Genomic DNA, 18033 nt, shown 5'->3' with positions numbered 1-18033 from the left:
GTTTTGGGGTGGGGGGGACTGTAGATTTTCACCATCGTGGACACTTGGTGTTTCTCAGTTACTCCTGTCCCACCCCTATTGCCTCATCCCAGATCTGTCTGTACCCAGCTTAGGCACAGACATGGGACATGACAGATTGCAGCACTGGGGATGCAGGGGGCTGGCGGTTGGGAAGAGAATCCTGCTCGCCTTAAGGACATTACTCCAAATATGATCTGCACCTCACCTGGAATTAATTTATTGCTGATGGGTAACATCAAATTAACCGACGGTCTCCCGGCATTTCCTTGTGAATAGGATCCCAGGAGAGAAGCCAAGGACCGAAAGGCCCCAGTTGATGGGGAAATACACTCGAACAGGGACGAGCCAAGCGTTACTGCCCTGCTGCACAGGGACGGCTGCCAATACGGAGATACGCATCGCCCAGAAAGGAGCAGGAGGGCTGCAGGGTCAGGGCATGGTGTCCTCTCCTTCCGTGTCACAACCAGGCGAAGCCAAGGACTGGTACCTCACTCGAGAGACAGCCTTACCGGCAGTTTACCTTGCTTTACCTTCCTTTCACTTCCTTATCAGACTGAGCACCTTGAGTAAGAAAAGTACATGCTGTGCCACCAGCGCCATTGCCTTGGCTTTCTTCTTTGCCCTGGGCTGTCTGGTAATGGCTAATTGCTCTGCTTCTTACCTTTATCATTCCATTTATTCTTTATTATTTGTTCCCCACAAGTCCCTAACAGGCCTCTGAGGCAGGCATAGTGAAACAAATAGCAGAGACAGCCTCAAGCAGTACCAGCTATTAATATTGTGCAAGGATGATTTCAGAGAGCTCTTTGCCCTCCCAGCCCAGCCATCGCTCTGGGGAGGGCAGCTGCTTGATATCCTGTAAGTGCTCTGGGAGGCAGCGTAGAAAAGAGGAGCATGTGGCCACCTTCGCCCCGGCAGAGACTTTGTGCGAGGGTCATCGTCACTGTCGGAAGAAACGCACGCATGGTTTTGGTGTGAAAGCTCATCGAGCGCGTGGGTAAGTGCTGCCTGAGAGTCGCACCCTCCCGTGCGCAGCCGGGTGCTGTGTAATGCAGCCACTGCCTGCAGGCTGGTTTGAACCCTGCCACCGCACCGGCCAGCTCCGGGACCCAGGTTGGGATGGAGAGTGGGGAGACCCCCAGCACCCACCCTGCGGCAGCACCTCCCGGCACTTTGCTCCGTCCTGGAAAGCCTTTTGCGGGCCCACAGCGTCAGTGGGTTCGACGTGGTGGCCATGTCGGAGCCAGGGGTCTTGGCCAACACCCGCTGCTGCTCTGTCACTCTGCAGGGGTTTGCAGTATCTGGGGATGGACTCAGGCGGAGCTCCATTGGGTTTGAAATTTCAAAGCCAGGAACGTCAATGCTGTCTTCCCAACTGCTCTGCTTGGCATAAATTTCTACCAAACCCCCACTCGGGGACCTTTTTTGGTTTTGTCCCTTTTGTCACCATTTTATTTTGTGATTTATTATTTTTAACACTTCTTAATATGTATTTAAAGCTCTTCCTTTCTTCTTGTCCTCTGTTTTTAAAATGGTGCTGAAATGTGCGTTTTGACAGCAGCCCCTGCTTTTGTAAGGCCCTAATAAATCTGTGACTGAAAGCAGACTGACACCACTGCATGAGTTTATGAAGCTGGGAGCTGGGTAGAGATGCTGTGGGTTTAGGGAAGAACTCCACTGAAGCCAGTGATGTTACACCAAGACACATTTTACCAGCGCCTGGTAAGCCTTCGCATTTACTCACCCCTCAAAACCCCCAAGCGAGAGCAAACATCGCAGTATCCAGCAGTGGCCACGAGGGAAAATAGCACAAGTCCGCAACTATTAAACATGCTCTGCTACTATCATGCAAATACATCTGGTTCAGCAGCTCAGAAGCAGACTTCAAAGGACAGAGAAGTCATTAGAATCACAGTTCAGAGAAAAAAGTGAGCAGCTGGTTTGGGCCATCTGGTAGGGGACATAAAATGGTCTCTTTCTTCCCCAGTCAGTCTATGAAATTTTCATTAATGTTAGGAACATCTTCCAACATTAACCAACATAATATTGTTAAAAATGTAAGTCTTAATACATCATCAAAACTCATGTCTTAGGAAAACAAGGTAGTTACAGTCTGGTGGGTTCTTTCCTCCCCTGTAATACAGCATGCCATAATTACAATTTTAGGTTGGTGTTTTCAAAGAAAATTTGTGGGAATTGGATTCCTCAGCTCCTTCGAAGGTCCCAGGGAAGAATGTGGACAGGATGGTTCCCCAGGCTGCAAAGGAATCACCTTCTCTGTTGATTTCAGGAGCCGCATTTGGCTTAAAAACATGCACAGAAAGTGTCCTTCCCCAGGCTGCATCGCTTGGGCTCGTTTCTCCTGGGCTGGGTCCCACCAGCCGTGATGCTGCTGGGATGCGGGCTCAGCCCCAGGAGGACAGCCGAGCACTGCGCCATGCCCCTGGACAGACCACGGGGGAAGCTGGCCTCCTCGCTGTCGCTCGCAGTGGGATCCATGCTCCTCCGGGTGCCAGGGAGCGGGGCTGAGGCCAGGCAAACGCTGACAACGTTTTGCCAACCCTGTTTGGTTACAGCTTAAACAAAAGCCCACCTCCCTGCAGCCCCCCAGCAGACATCCCAGCCAAAAGAAATTCCAGCTCCGGTGGTGTGAGCACAGCTCAGCAGAAATCCCTGGTTTAGCTGCTCTGATCTGAAGGCCCCCAAGAGCTCCTGGAAATTGATATTCCTGTTGAATATATGGATGACTTCCTTGAAATTCAGGCAGGTGGTTTGATAATGCAGGGAGGGTGACAGCTGCCATGGGGAAGCCAAACTAAACAGGAGCCACAATAGAGAGCTCAAGGGCACGGCAGATACCTGCTGATTTTGACAAAGTGATGACCTGGGAGCTGCTGCTGGTTCTCCCTGCCTCCTCCTCGCCTTTCAGATTTGTCAGCTGTGTCTCTTCCTGTAAAAGGCAAAATGGAGAGAGTGCATCTTAATCTTATTGCTCTGGGAGCGTAACTGGCCCACAACTCAGCTGGGAATTTTGGGGGTTTCAGTCCCAGGCTTTCCCAGACACCGCTGTTTCCATCAGTCCTGCCTTTGGTTCTCTTCCCTGGGACCATCCAATTTTACTGATTTTTCTCTTCCTATCAGCAGCATTTCGAAGCAGATGAAAAACACCTGAACCTAGAAAAATCCCCAATCCTCTGACCTGCTCATGCACGCGGGGAAGTCCATGTGGCTGCACAAGTTGCCTGTGTTTTGCCTGCACCGTGCGGAGCGTTGCCATGCATTACATACCAGTGTTACGAGCTGTGCTGTCCTTCCGAGCAACACTGGTTCTCAGGCAACTTCCTCAGGTCAGAGAGCAGGAGAGTGGCTGGGCTGAGGACCAGAAAAACTACTTGCCCCAGACCCGAGATCAGTGAAGGAGCAGGGGCTGTCCCAGGGAGCCCCCAGCCACAAAGAGGTGCCTGCAAACGTGCACACACAGGTACTCCATCCCTGGGAGGGAGATTTAGTGAATTCCCCTGCCTGCACCATGCTACACATTTACTATTCCCCAAAGGCATGTGCAAATTCAGCCCCTGATACCTAGCATTATCTCCAGGTGTCTCCCACTGCCTTCCCGGCTGTTTTCCCAAGCTGCCAGCCAGCTGACAGGACAAACAGCGCTGGCTCTGGGCTTGTTTGCCACTGGATAACAGACACAAATACTTGAAATACTTTCCTAATCTCATTTTCTCCTGCAAACGACTGCTGGGTTGTCAGGGATGTTACTCCAAGGCAGCAGCAGAGATGAGATGTTGGGATGGGACAGAGCGTGTGGGATAGCAAGGGAAGGACCCGGCTGGGGAGCATCCCTGAGCCCTACCCCAGCCTGGACCCCCCACCTGGATCCCTGAGCCCCACTTGCTCAGGCCCAGCCTGCTCCTTGCCCTGGGTACATTTGGCTAATTAGGGTAATTTCTCCCCTGCAACAAGGGCCATTAAGCCTCCTTTCCACGTGGAAACCCCCATGGGCTGGGGTCACCAGCCCTCCTGGAAACAGGGCTCAGGATTCCCAAGCTGTTTCTCCTGGAAGGACTGCTGGCTTTATTTAACATGGCTTTCATCGACTGTGTGCTGGGATTGCAGCTGAGTCTGGTGTGGAGATTTGGGAAATGCTGCTACTGTCTCCCCCTTGCGCTCCTCCTTTCTTCGGGCTTTATCTCCCCAGAGCTGGCAGAGCCTGGGATGTTTCCACGTCCGCCTTCCCTGGGAGGTGGTGGAGACCCAGGGGACACCAGCGAAAGTGTGGCTGGTGGCAGCGGAGCCTGCAAATGCCTCCCCCTCTATACAAAATAGCACAGACTTGCTTTTTTAGTTTTACACCTAAATCTGTTTTCATCCGTCACATGTTTTCAGAAGAGATGCCGTAAATTAACACAGAAAAACTACTTGCCCAGACGGAGAGGGGTGAAGGAGCAGGGGCTGCCATCGTTACCGGTGGGCTGGGTCCCCAAGAAGCTCTGCAAGCCCACGGGAGGCCGCTGCTGGTGGAGCGGGGAACGCAGGACCCGAAACTGCAGTGACCTGCTGGGAGTTGGAAAGAGTGCTCTGCTAGCTGCTGAACCGCCAGCAACCTGCCAGGGATGCACACCAAACATGAGCTAATCCCAACAAAAATAGGAGTGAAATCATAATTCATATGCATAATTCATGTGCATAATTTTATCTTTGCTGTATATTCTCCAGGGATGTATTCTAGAAAATGCTTTCTTTCCCCTCCCCTCAACACTGGCGTCCTTCCAAAAAGTGCCGTAGATGCAAATCATTGGAGGCAGCAAGAGGTAGTAGCTTTGCTGGGTTACTAAATAAATGCTAAATTTGTCTGAGTTTCTAGCCTACATCTTGGCAAGTTATGCAGATTGAAGCTGTTGTATAGACATGCAGGCTTGTAATAATCACAGGATTTTAATTGCTTTCATTGTGAACCCTGGCTACTGATTGTATCTGCATGGAAAACTGTAACAGTTTGCACTTGCAAATGCTAAAATGTTAAACAATAATGGCAATTAAGAGATAATTATAGTTATTCTGAAGCAAGGATTGGAGTTAAGACTCCAAGAAGACATCCCAAACGACCGGGAAGCGGTGCCCTGTTTACTGCACAGACTTCAACCTGCTTTTTCTATGATGTGAGATCTGCCAGATTTAATTGCTTAATGATTTTCTATAAAATATTTAAGTAACGCGGTATCTTTAGCCAGCCCAGGCTCTGTCTGAATTGCACGTGTCAGTCTTGCTGCAGGACAGTGACAAAGCCTTGGCCTGGCACCCGATGCTTGCTGAGTCACCCAATAGTTTTCTTCTGCTAATTACAGCATAGAAAAGGTCCAGGGACCCCCTGCCAGCAGGACCACCAGCACCCATGGGTGGGGACCCTGCTGGAAGGGGGCCGCATGGGTGCTGTCCCTCAGTCCCCCTGCAAGCCATGGTTTCAGAAGGAGCCTTTGCAATGTGGGTCCAGGTTTACCCCGTCCAAACTGACCCACAGGCCACCAAGGAGCAGACACTTTTGGCCAGGTTATTTTGAACCCTGAGAGAAAACAGGACTTTTAAAACTGGATTTAGGAAGAGGTTTTGTCCTTGTCGAAGCATTCTGGGCTTTCCTCAAAAACAAAAAAGGCATTTATTTTTTTCCAGAGCCATGTTCTGGGCTGGGTGCCAGCCGCCTGTGTGCAGGCTGCAGCGGAGGCACGTCCTGGCTCGGTGTCAGCCCTCCGTCCTTTCCTGCCGGAGCGGGCCCGGCAGGCAGCAGGCAAGCAGCACGGCCAGCCGGGGAACTGCGTGAGATGGGGGCGAGATTAAACCCCAAACCTGTAATCAAACACTTAGTGGGAAAATATCTGTGTAAGAAGGGATTTCCGTTCCTCTGACTCAGCTTAAGCAGCACGGGGCTAAAGCTGGGGTCACGCCGTGTGTACCGCCAGGCGCTCAACCTTGCTGGTAAACCCGGGGGAAATCCTTTCATCGTGCCCCGGCAGCACCTAATGCCGCTCAACCCCAGGCTGCTCACCCTGGCTGGGGTAAGACACGGGAAAACCCTTTCCTGATGGCCACAGTGCAGTGTGGCACCCGCGCAGGGCCGCTAAGGGCGACGTGCCGGCGGGAGCACATGTCCAGCTCTGCAGATTCCAGCCCCGTCCCTGCGTGGGACTTGGTGGCCAGGGCTGCAGGAACAAAGGGTGGCTTTCACTGAGCTCACCCCGCACTGGGACCGCTGTGGCGAATTCCTCGGATGCTTTTACGGGCTGCAACCAATGCATGGGGAGAGCGGGGCTCCCAGCAATCTCCTCCCCCTGAAAGCACTTCATTCACACGCAGGCTGGAAGGAGGTGAAAGAAAAGGCCGTGCACATGTTTAAATGCAGGGGGGCCCTACTGCACAGGGGGGGTTGGATGTCTCCCCAAAAGCCTCTCTGCCTGGCAGGCTGGAGGCGACGGCACGCAGCCTAACTGGGGTCTGGGCAAGCAGCTGAGCTGCAGTCAGGCTGCCCCGCAACGGCCATAAATCAACGGAGACGCGCAAGCAAGGGAGGGAACAAAGGACGTGGAGAGATGCCATGGCATCTGGCAGGGAAGGACCGCGGCGGCCGCGCCAGAGGATGGCGTCTGAGGAAAGGCTCTGACCAAGACCGCGAGGGTCCCGGCCCCGTGTCCTGCAAGGGGACGAGAGTTGGCCCCGCTCTCCACTGCCTTCCCTCCAGCCCAGCCCTCGAGAGAGGCCCGTGAGTGAGCGCTGCCTCGCTGGGCAGCAAGGAACACATGGGGATGTTGGCGGAGCATGACATCCCACCTCACCCATGGCCCTGGCAGCGCTCCCAGGGCACCTCTGCTGACCCACCATTGATTTTTCCACCAGGCCACAGCAAGCTCTGGTGCATTTGCATTTGCTCTGAATCCCCAGCACTAGGAAAGAAAGACGTGGACTGTGAGGCCACTACAGCAGCCTGCTTCCACAGGCAGGAGGAAAAAAGCTACACCAGGGCTGGATAAAACTGTTCCTTGAGCTTAACCCAGGGCCAAACCCTGCTGAGCAGCGGAGCAGAGCCTGGGGCTGCCCCTGCTCCAGCTGCCAGCAGGAGACGGGACAGGGACTGGAGCGGGGTCCTGCAGGGCAGCTCCCTTCTCACCCCCCTGTGCTGGGTGCCGAGACCACCGGTGCTCGGGGCAGGAGAAGCACGGTGCCTGCCGTCGCTAACAGAAGGGCTGGTGAAGGCGCTGACCTGATGATAAGCAGTTATTTGCCTCGTTGGTAATGAGTTATTACTCAGCCTCAGCTAGACACTGCCTTAAGGGAGGAAACATCTGATCATCTTTTAATAAACACAGTTGGCTCCTGCAAGGCTCCTGCAGCTCCTCTATAAAGCGCTCCGAGACGCATGGCTTGTGCACAGACAGTGCTGCTATGAGTCACAGTCTGGGAAAGGGTGTTAGAATCGTTGCTCAATAAATAGAACAAAGCAGGGAAACCTCGGGTGGGCAGGGATGGCAGTCCTGCTTCCTTCACCGCGTGCGTGGCACTGGCCTCCTAAGGATTTACCCATCAGAGACTGAAAGCGAGATAAAAATTATTTCCATGTTTTCTCTCTTCATCTCCAATCTCCCACAAAAGCACTATGAGAAGGAACACGTCTGCTGGGTACCGGGTTTACCGGTGACAGGCTCTGCTTCCGCGTGCTTGGGGAAGATTAACACTGCAACGGCAGTGCCGCAGGCTGGCTTTGCTGGATGGGAGGGAAGGAGAGCGCTAACCTGCAGCTTGGGTGTTCCCACCGGAGCAGGGTGCAATGCCTGGTCTCTGTGCAGGATGCCCAGGGTGGGGAGGACGTCACCATCACTTTGTCCCTTCCCAGAGTCCCAGGTGGTCACAGAGAAGGGGGAAGAACATTGTGCCAGGCAGGCAGGGAGCAAGGCTAGCTCCCCCTGCTAACGGAGTCACAAACCTTCTCTTGCGGCTTTACACTGTGCTCCCTCTGTAGAAGAATGAATCCTATATAATGTCTAGTAGTTACACACGTGGAGCACAGCTACCAAAAACCAGCCTGTCTGCTCTTCAGTGCCGCAAAGCTTTGCTTTTATAAGGCCACATCTGGAAGAAATATTCAACATGAGGAATTGAATAACTTGGCTTGTACAAGAGAAAATAATGTGACACTCTCCCCAACCACGAACCACACCATTACCTGCAGCAAATGCAGATGCACATCTGCAGACACTGTCCTGCACCCAGACCTCCACCCACAAGCAGCAGCCAGCACCTTGGACTCCCCTGCAATCAGATGTTTTCTGAATGCTTGTAAAGCAGGACAGTAACTTATATTGAGTTTACATTTAAATAGCATTGTTGCCCAAACACATCTGGAAGCAGTTTCTTTCTCCAGATGTTTCCCCCAGATACATACCTTCCACTCAGTGCCCCAGATCCAGATGTTTCCAAATAACTTACTGCCCCCGTTGAAACTGAGCAGCCATCCTAGGGACACGGTTGGCCTCTCCAGCACAGAGACAGTTAACGCTCCGAGGCATCATGCAGGACACCTGCGCCTGGTGGAAACTGGAGACAAAGTGGAGCCCAGCAATGGAAAAAGTCAAAGCCAAAAGCCATGTCAGCTGCTGGGGAGCAGGAGGGGAAAGCAGCAGGGACAGAAAGCTCCATGTTAAAACCTCACCCTGCTCTCAGCCATGTAGAGGGAGGCACTGCTTAACTTTAGGCAGTTTGTATCTTCCAGAGCCCCAGTGCTCTGCAAAAGATGGTTTAGGGGGAAGGCTGAGGACGCACAGTACCGGTGTCCATTGCAGGGGTTACAGGGAGGTAAGCAGGGCTCAGTTTCACTGCCTAATTGCTAAAGGTGTGAGTTAGAGCTTCTTTTCCTTGGCCTGAAGCAGGACTCCCGCTGCAGTGACACATCCAAGGAAGCACCAAAACACACTTTCTACCTGCCTGCATCAGCTCCAAGGCACACCATCCTTCCAGCCCTGGCAGGGCCTCCACATCCTGCCAGGGACCAATTTATACCAGCTCCACAGCCACTGGATACATGGCTGGAAGGGGTGCTTTCCCAGAGACAGAACTCAGGCTGGAAAAGCTTTTCACCTCAGGTTTGGATTAGCAGCCTCCTGTGCTGCAGCTGGCATTCAGGAGCCAGTTTCTCTGCCACTTGCTTTGAGTAAGAGCCCTGTGCACCAAGGGGGCTCAACTACCCCAGCCCCACAAGGCTGCAAATGCTTTCTTGGAGCTGCAGCCTTAACCCAGACCTAGCCAGGCCAGGAGTGCAGAGCCCCAGCACAGCACAGCTGGAGTTGAAGCCCTGCAACTACACTTCTAGCTAAAAGGCTGTCTAGGACAACTGAGGGAGGACCATCACTCCCAGCTCCTCCCGAAGTAGAAACCACCTCCGCTTTTCAGTACTGCCAGGTGTAGGTTACAGCAGACTGCCTGTGTGTAACAGCCATACTGCTGCTTACTTGGGAGTTTTGGGTTCAGCTCATTTTATAGCTGCTTAGCATGAGTCATGTTTGTCTGCAACTCAACTTCCCCTTGTTTCTCATGCTGGTGTTACTGTTCCACAGCGTAGCTGTTACACTACTGTAGTTGGTAAGTGCCCACAGCTTTTCCAAAATATCAGGGAGGCCACAACCCCAAATTTAGGTTGCATCAGGAGCAAGATAGCAAGCTTAGGGGGGTAGGCTAAGGGCAAGCCCAGAGCCCCTGCAGTGCAAGAGGCATTAATCACACATCAGCTTCAGGCAACCGGCAAAGGTTTCAGATCTCACCTTTTTACCAAGCACAGGGAGGAAGCCTGAATGGGAAACCTACTTTCCCACAGAGCAGGGAGACACCTTTGAGTGTGTACAGGAGCCAGGACCCCAGCTGCTAGACCACCCCCAGTTTGTCTGAAGTCATTAAGAGGTTAGCCCCAGTGCCTCCAAATCTAGGTTACTTGGCACAGAAGCATCCCATCAGGGCTGCAGCAGGACACACTCCCCTCAATCCCTCCTTCTGGCACAGCATTTGAGCCAGGCTGGAGGTCAGCACCAGCACAGATGGGCCACATATGCTCTTCAGGTCAAGTTTCTCCCTCTGCAGACCTGCCTCCTTTGGGTCATCAGCATCTTCCAGGGCAGAGAACTCACAGCTCACCTCTCTGGACAAGAGCAGTTTGTTTGGAACAGCTGGCAATGAAGAAGAAACTAGAGGCTGTTTAAATGTGTCAATTCACCTTTAATGTTTGAAAAAAAATAAATGGTATTTGAGCCATTGCAGTTATGAAGGGAACAGATCTTGCTCCACGAGAGACCGTGAACAGGTTCACATTAGACTCATGCTTGGAAAAAGAAAACCCAAACAAACCAAACCCAAAACATTCTCCTTTCAGATCCAGAGTGGAGTTCTGAATAGACAAGACCACAACAGTGCCCCAGACAGTCCAAGGCACATTACCCCAGTGCAGACATTTCCATCGACATGAAATTATGACAGCTACATTCTTTCTAGTTACAACATTGTTCTATCAATATTACAAAATTAGGCATACTTTGGATTTTGCACAGAGACAAGAAGGACTTTTACTTCAGGAAGTAGTCAACCTGGGTCATCAAGTCATTTCACAATGAAGATCTCCCTTCGCTCTGCCCTTTCTCCCCCAGCAGTGACTTATTACCAACACCAAATTCATCTCAGACTCATCATCCCAGTGATATTGTCTATGCATTAGTTAACAAACCAATAAATAGACCTTATGACAAGCACCAGATATTTACTTGCCATCACACAGCATTTCTCCACACCCAGATGAAAAGAACTTCCTGCAGTGTAATCCAAGAGTCAGTACATACTAAGACAACATCACTGCTGAACCTATTGGAGACCAAGACACTTGTCTGCCTTTGAAGCAGATGTCACATGAGTTTCCTTCACACAAACATCACATGTAAATTTAACTTCTTGGTACTGTGCTTTAAGAACAAAAGCAGATATCAGAACATGGAGGACAGTCCTCCAGAAATAGCTTATCAGCTACAGAAAATAAAAAAGGAGACAGTGGCCACTTACAAGTCTTCCACATGACTAGCTTGCTTTAAGGAGAGCATCAAGTTAAGGCAGTGTTGAGACAACTGGCTAAGAACATGCCAAATAGAGCTGTTGTCAGTAGTCACCAATTTGATATCTTACTCCATTTCGGGGACGGACCACGTGGCTTTAGATCTCAGTATCAAGGTCTAAAGACTTCAGCCACAGAATGCTGCTTTCTGCAGCAAGTAGCAGCTCAGGGGGATGTTTGTTGAAGTCTTCTAGACCAGGCTGAGTTGCTTACAAGTCTAGGTCAATGTTTCAGCAGAGCCAAAAATACAGTGATGGGCACTGAAAGAGAACACCAAGGGTGCCAGCTGCAAGTCTGTTTATCACAGTCCGAGGTGGAGTTCAACTTGTGTGCGAAAGCCACATAATCAAGAGCCACCCCACCAGCTTTCAGGGAAGGTCTAAGTACCTGCACTGAGGTTACTGGGAGAGCCAGCTCTCTACAGTCTGCAGGGTGGGTACAGAGGCTCACACTGGCTTTGCTCCTCATTACAAGATTAACAGTCTAATAAAACTCAGTAAGGAAGTCAGGGTCTTTTGGCCTGCCCAAAGAAGTTTTCCCAGCCTCAAAGAAGGAGTTACCACTGAGGGAGCTGTTGTGGAATAGTTTTATTTCTTCCCATGTAAAGGCCATTGTTTAAGCATTTACAGGTTTCCTAGTGCAATACAACCAAAAAAAGCAGTAACAAAAAAATGCCGCCTTCTTCCCAGGCAACTAAACAGAAGTAGATTTTTACTGCAACATATACACATTAAATATAGTATACAGTCCATGCAGCGGCATAGCCATGTTAAAGGGAGTCGTGGCTTCAGCCATCAGTGCATTACAGTCCAAATTTCACTTGCTCCTACTTCCTATCCAGACTTGAAGAGAAGAATTGCAACCTGACCCAAGTAAAAATAGATGAAGTGCTTTGTCTCATGTGTTACATAGCTGCCAAAGTTTCTGCCAACAATGCAGTGCCAAGTTGGGTTGTATTTCTTGTCAAATTCCTGAAGAAAGAGAAGAGAGGCATTAAGGCCAAGAAAGCCCACATGAAAATAGTTCTAAGCACAAATTCTTAGCTGGTTCTGTTCACACACTATCGCCTCTCCTCCCACCTGCAGCATCTTTAGATTTCCCAATGCAAGACACTATTATATTAAGCAAGATAGTGACCAACACAACCAGACCTCTGCGCTGGATTGCTTGAAGGATCCAACACAAGCAAATCATCTCCTGAGACTTGGAGCACCCATCAGCCCTGGGCAGAAAGAGCAGACACAAGAGCTCTCCTTGGTACAGTGCTATTCAAGCCCTGCGTGTAGGCTAGCTCAGGGGAATATTTCTCCTCTCCCATTCCAAACCCACTCACAAAAAAATAAAAAAAGATTTTTGGCATGTCTGCTCCAGCAAGGCATTTGAGCTTAAAGGTCACCTAAAAAAAGGAAGAAGTCTGGCTTCTGCTCTTTGGGACTCTTCTTCACATAAAGGGGAGAAAATCTGCATTGAAAATGAGCAGGCAAATTCACAGGCCAGACAGCACATGGAGACCTAGGAGGTCAGAGGTGAGCAAGCTGAATGCTGGCTTAATAGTCAGTCTTCTGCTACTTAGCAGCTAAGATAGGGTTAAAGACCATTTTCCTCCCTCTAATTAATACACAACTCCCAAGAACACCCTTCCCTCCCAAGACAGAACCAGAAGAACAGACTCAACATTCAAGATTAAAGCAAGTGCTAGTCCTCAGATAGCAGCAAGACAGCTTGAGCTCTTTGCAGGTAACCTTTGAAGTATAGAAAAGGCTTTCTTGCCAGGGCATGAAGGTGCATCAAATTGCTTCCCTCCTCCCAACACACTCTCAGGAAATAAAGGCCAACTTCTTTTTGGATGCCTTCTGTTGCACTCACTCACTTTACAGGCTGCATTGCCCCAAGCACTTTGAGATAAGTCTTGCCTCAAAGTGATCTGAGAAGTTAGGAGACACCTTTGAATCCTTTACATTCAAGCTTAGATTACAAGCAAGGCCCAAAAGCTAGACCAGGTGCCAGGACTGCATTGCCTATGAAGTCACACTTTCCTCCTTCAAAAGCACTTTGCCTGACCATTCAGAGGGGTGGCTACAGAGGGAACTGACAGCTCCCCAGATGCCATAAAGCATGAGACTTAAGTTAATGTTCTCCTGCAAATGGGGAGACATCTCTTCACAAGCCAGGGCAGCTTTCACAGCACGACACACAGCACCTTTCACAACCTTGCCAGCCAGCACAAGGCCCCATCCTCCTCCACACCACCCACCCCAGAGCCAGGAACATGGCAGACAGAACCACACATGCACAGCTGCCCACTTTGAGTGAAACAGAGTAATCCCACCCTGCACTGGTAGTGCAAGTCAAGCAGCAGTATCTGCTGAGCAAGTCCTAAACAGAGACTGCAGCCAGCTTTTTCTAGGCTGGCAAATCCAGAGGGACAGCACTCACACTGTTTGCTCAGAGCTTGCCAGAGCAACAGACCAGGCCCTGCTCTGCCTTGGCCCTCCTCTGACCTTGGAGAAGTCACTCCATCCTCTTGGGAATAGCAGTAAAGCAGCCAAGAAGAAAGCATCTTCTCCCTCCAAACATGCAAGTATGAAGTCTCAGACACTCAGGCTCACAACAGGCACACATACTTTAGAGCTTCAGGAAGTCTCAGCCAGAGCAGCCCCCTCATCCCATAGTTACCTTCTTTATATATGCTGCAATGTCCTTTTCTATGTTGTACTTCTCCATTGCCTGTGTAGCACAGTCTACAGCATCCTGCTGCATGTCCTCGGACATGTCCGCATTCTTGATCACAGCCTTTCTGTCAGACATCGTGAACCTAAGGCAGAACATAGATTCCTTTAATCCCTTCCCAAGAACGGAGAAGGTTCCTGTGCATCAGAGGTTGTCCTTTCTATGGCAGGCTGCGTCACAAGCTGATACTACAAACACCCTGTTATGGCCAGGGTGAGTTTATCAGGGCAGCCTACAGTAGTCCCAGGCTAAGATGCCCCTTATAGCTGGAGCACTGGCACTATACAGAGGTTAGATCAGAGATAGTCCAACACCACCACCTGCATTAAACACATGCAGAAAAAGCTTACTGTGTGGGAGGAGACAGGATCTGCAGAGAGCCACAGCCCTCCTATACATTAATAGGCTACAGCCAAGTTTGCCTTCCAGGTGCACCAGTGGTTTGGAGCACCATCTGTTCAGAGCCTTGCAAGCAACAGATCCCAAACTGCCTGTGTCTCCAGCTGGGAGGCTCAAGAAGCATGTTAACAGCAGCAGTGCTTTTATTCTACCCCACACCAGGAGTTACAGTTACTGCTACTAGTTTAGCCTGGAAGGAGTGTTGTTTCACATTCAGCCTATCATCATTCCCTCACCTCACCACTGCTCTGCCACTGAAACCCAGACTTCAGCTGTTCCCACGGGACAAAGCCGGTCTGACAAGCCAGAAACAGGTTAACACCATGCTGCAGCCTAGAAACAAGGGCAGGGGGAAGCGAGCCCCACCACAGAGCTAGCACAGCTAGGGCCTGACAAAGCAGCCTCCTTCCCACCCACCCACCCCCACCCTCCTCCCTGTGAACCACAATACAGACGCTAGAAACCAGCATGCTAGTGCTGCCCATGACCTGTAAGAAACTAGAAAGTAGTATACTGGAGCTGAGTGTGTAGCCCCCTTCACTCTAAGTTAGTTCAGGTGCTTTGTACTAGTCACTGAAGCTATTTACTCATAGATCTGCCATGGCCTTTCCAGGGAGGCATTCAGCATTGGGAATTTTAAAGTGCAGTTCATATTATCCTAGAAAACATGGATTTGGCAATCCCAGCCCTGCAGCCTTTCTTCAAGCAAAGGCTGTGACACATGCCCTGGGGAAGGAGCCCCACACAGTCCTGCTGCTGGCTGGCATACTCCAACACCCCTCCAGGAACCAGACCCCTTGCTCCCAAGCCACACATGAGGCCTGGTCAGGAGGCACATGTTATCTGGGGGACTGGTCAAGCAAAGGTCTGCACTGAGAAGGACCACAGCTGCTCACCTCAGCAGCAGCTCTTACCAGAGCATATTAAAACTTTGTGGAAATAAGCTTCTTAATGGCAAGGAGTGCCTCCAATTAAGCCTGCAGAGCACCATTAAGTTTCCTAAATCGTTTTACAGTGCTGTAAGTCTTGAGTGATACTACCAAGCATGTTTTGAAATAGTGAAACTACACATATTTAGCTCTACTGGGGAGTGAAGAAAATCTGCTGCAATGAGCACTTCCTGGAACAGGCCCAGAAAACTGAAGGAGTAGCTTTGTTACAGCAATTAAAGGAGCCTGCTACCCAGAGAGAAAGAGAATCCAGTTACATAATTGCAGCCCTATGATTACAATACTTCAATTCTTCACTCTGCCTGCAGTTGAAGACTTCTATTGCAACCTTAATTTATACGTTTTAGATACAATGTTTAATAGAGCACTGCTATTAACATGCACTAATAGCATCAGGAGGAATGACAGGAACTGAGCGCAAACGCCAACAGAGAGCACGCGCCCCTACCACAGCTCTGGAAAAGCCACTTCCAGGCAGTTTGTTCCTCTCCGTGCTGTGGTTTAAGCCAGTGGGTGTTAGCCTGTGGCCCAGAAGCCCTGGCAGGACAAGACATGGCTCAGAACAGCCCAACCAACCGCCTGTAGATTTGGCTTCACTATCCAGGAATCTGGCAATCCCTTGGGAAAGTCTTCTGGGGGTCCAGCCCACAGGAAAAGGGAAGTAGCAGAAATTCACTTGTGGGTCATTCCTCCAGGAAAGCCTCTTTATGGAAAGAGGGCAAGCAAGCTCTCACACACATCAGGCCTTTGCAAACCTTCACTGCACGCTGAGTTCAGAGGGCATTTGCCATTACATAACCAGCCACAGAGTGACCTGCAAAAAGCATGTTCCTTCCTCATTGTTTAGGCAAGGAGCATCTCAGTGCAGGCCCATGCTGCCGAGGGCCAACAGCGCCATAGAGAAAACCTATTATCTTTCAGTAGAGCTGCAAGCGCTGGCCAGCCTGCCCTCCCCAGCACCGTACCGCTCCAGGGCACAGCATCCTTCACAGGCCAACCACAGCAGGGGCTGGCAGCTGGCTGTGCTGCTGGGGAGAGGGTCCCCTGCACCCGCCATGGGGCAGGGAGCAGCTCCAAGTGTCACCCCATCCACCCACCTGAACACCACAGAGCAGGGCCCCAGTCTCAGCTTATTCCCCCACGGGGTTACAGAGGCATCCTCCCAGCAAGGCAGCCCAGTGGCACCAGAGTACACATCTTATCCCTAAGCCACAAGATCACAGCTGGCCCTCAGGGTCTTGGCCACCCAAGTCTGGCCTCTTCACGGGCCTCTTGAAGAAAACCACAAAGCCCCAGCACCCAGCTCAGGGCAGGATGGGCCTAGGAAGGGATAACAATACAGCTCCAGCAGCCACCCCTTCCCCAGCTCAAGGCAGGATGGGGTCTTGAGGGAGGAAGACAAAGACCACAGCCCTAGCAGCCACTCCAGGGCAGGACGAGGCCTTGGGAGGGGGATTAGGCCCAAGCCAGCACCCAACCCTTCCCTCACCAGGTTAGGATGAGGTCATGAAAAGAGTACAAGGCCCGAGCCCAGCACCCAGCTACTCCCCCAGCAGGACAGGACAGTGCTTTGGGAGGGGGAATGATGCTCAAGCTCAGCACCCACTCCTTCCCTCACCGGGACAAGATGTGGCTTTGGGACAGGGATGAGACACAAGCCCCCACACCCACTCTTTCCCTCCCCGGGCAGGATGGGGCCCAAAGAGTGGGATGAGGCCCAAGCCCAGCACCCACCGCTTCCCCACCAGGACAGTATGGAGCCCGAGGATGGGGAGGAGGCCCAAGCCCAGCACCCACCACGGCGTGAGAAGGCCCTGGAAAGGGGGTGCTGCGCAGCCCCATCCCCACCTCGGCAGAAGGGGGCCCGGGGAGAAGCTCCCGGGCGGCTCCCAGGAGCCGGGCGCATGTGCAGGCCGCAGCCCTGCGTGACCTTCATGGGGGGGGGGGGGGGGGGGGAAGTCCCGGGGGCGCCCGAGGTAGCGGTGACCTTGCCCAGAGCGGGGCCGGCAACGCACCGGCGGCAGACCACCGGGGCGGGGCAAGCTCCGAGCTCCGCCGGGAACTAACCACGGGCTGGAGCCGCCCACCGGCCGGCCAGGGCCGCGACCCCCTCCCCTCCCCGGGGCGGCCCAGCCGCCACCTCACCCACGGAAAGAGCGGTGCCAGGCGAGGCGCGGAGGTCCCCGCCGCCGCCGCCCCGGCCCGGCGGAGGGCGTCGCTCACCTTCACAGTGACAGGGCCACCCCGGGAGGGCGAGGCACGGCACCGAGGAGGAGGTGAGAGGAGGAGGAGGCTCGGACACCGCTTACGCCTCAGCCCGCTCCGCTCCGTTCCCTGCGCCGCGCCGAGCGCTCTGCGCCTCGCCGCCGCGCCGCGCTCAAATACCGCCCCGCCCGCTGCGGCGCGCGGCCCGTCGTTCCCCCATTGGTTGCGCCGCACGGCACGCCGCTCCCCCATTGGCTGAGCCGCGGCGCGGCACGCCGCCCCGGCCCGTCCGCCCGCGCTGTTCTGCCTACATCCTGTTTCATCCCAGAATGCCGCGGGGCGAGAGCGGCGCGGGGCGGGGCGGGGCGGGGCGGGGCGGTGCTTCGCGGGGGCGGGGGCGTTCGCCCGGTGCTGTGAGGGGACGGGGCCTGGTGGGGGGGACACACCGATCGTTTGGGGGCCCGATCCCCCCGGGGGTCACCCTGAACCCCTGGGAGGGACCCGCTGTCTTGGGGAGACCTCATCCCCTTGGGGGTAACTGCCTGGGGAGGGCCTGATCCTCTGAGGGGGCATCTGCGTGGCGTGGTAGCG

General features: G+C 52.6%; 1 protein-coding gene and 1 long non-coding RNA gene across 3 annotated transcripts; both read right to left on the bottom strand.

Moving 5' to 3' along the window:
* Positions 1–1713: 1713 nt before the first annotated feature.
* On the bottom strand, positions 1714–6875 carry LOC138686718 (uncharacterized). The gene is made up of 2 exons (XR_011326030.1): positions 4450–6875; positions 1714–2967 (listed from the first exon to the last, which is right to left on the bottom strand). It is a non-coding gene; the product is annotated as an uncharacterized lncRNA (long non-coding RNA).
* Positions 6876–10257: 3382 nt separating this feature from the next.
* DYNLL2 (dynein light chain LC8-type 2) lies at positions 10258–17613 on the bottom strand. 2 transcript variants are annotated; one of them, XM_069790921.1, is made up of 3 exons: positions 17461–17613; positions 13835–13973; positions 10258–12129 (listed from the first exon to the last, which is right to left on the bottom strand). In XM_069790921.1, exons 2-3 carry the CDS (start codon positions 13964–13966, stop codon positions 11992–11994), a joined length of 270 nt encoding a protein of 89 aa, XP_069647022.1. In that variant the 5' UTR covers positions 13967–13973; positions 17461–17613; the 3' UTR covers positions 10258–11991. The 2 variants fall into 2 exon arrangements, with proteins under 2 accessions (XP_069647022.1, XP_009923259.1); XM_009924957.2 differs by lacking the exon at positions 17461–17613 and having other exon boundaries at positions 13835–13987.
* Between the last annotated feature and the right edge of the window lie 420 nt (positions 17614–18033).

The sequence above is a fragment of the Haliaeetus albicilla genome, chromosome 9 (genome assembly GCF_947461875.1).
Source record: "Haliaeetus albicilla chromosome 9, bHalAlb1.1, whole genome shotgun sequence".
NCBI lineage: Eukaryota > Metazoa > Chordata > Aves > Accipitriformes > Accipitridae > Haliaeetus > Haliaeetus albicilla.
This window is presented reverse-complemented; position numbering and strand designations above follow the sequence as displayed.

Bases quoted from the DNA above. Each gene is read 5' to 3' on its own strand.
- DYNLL2 (XM_009924957.2), bottom strand. From the start codon at position 13,987: ATGTTCTGCCTTAGGTTCACGATGTCTGACAGAAAGGCTGTGATCAAG. The intron at 12,130-13,834 runs GTAACTATGGGA...CTCTTTCTTCAG, and splicing joins TTGCAGCATATATAAAGAAG to GAATTTGACAAGAAATACAA.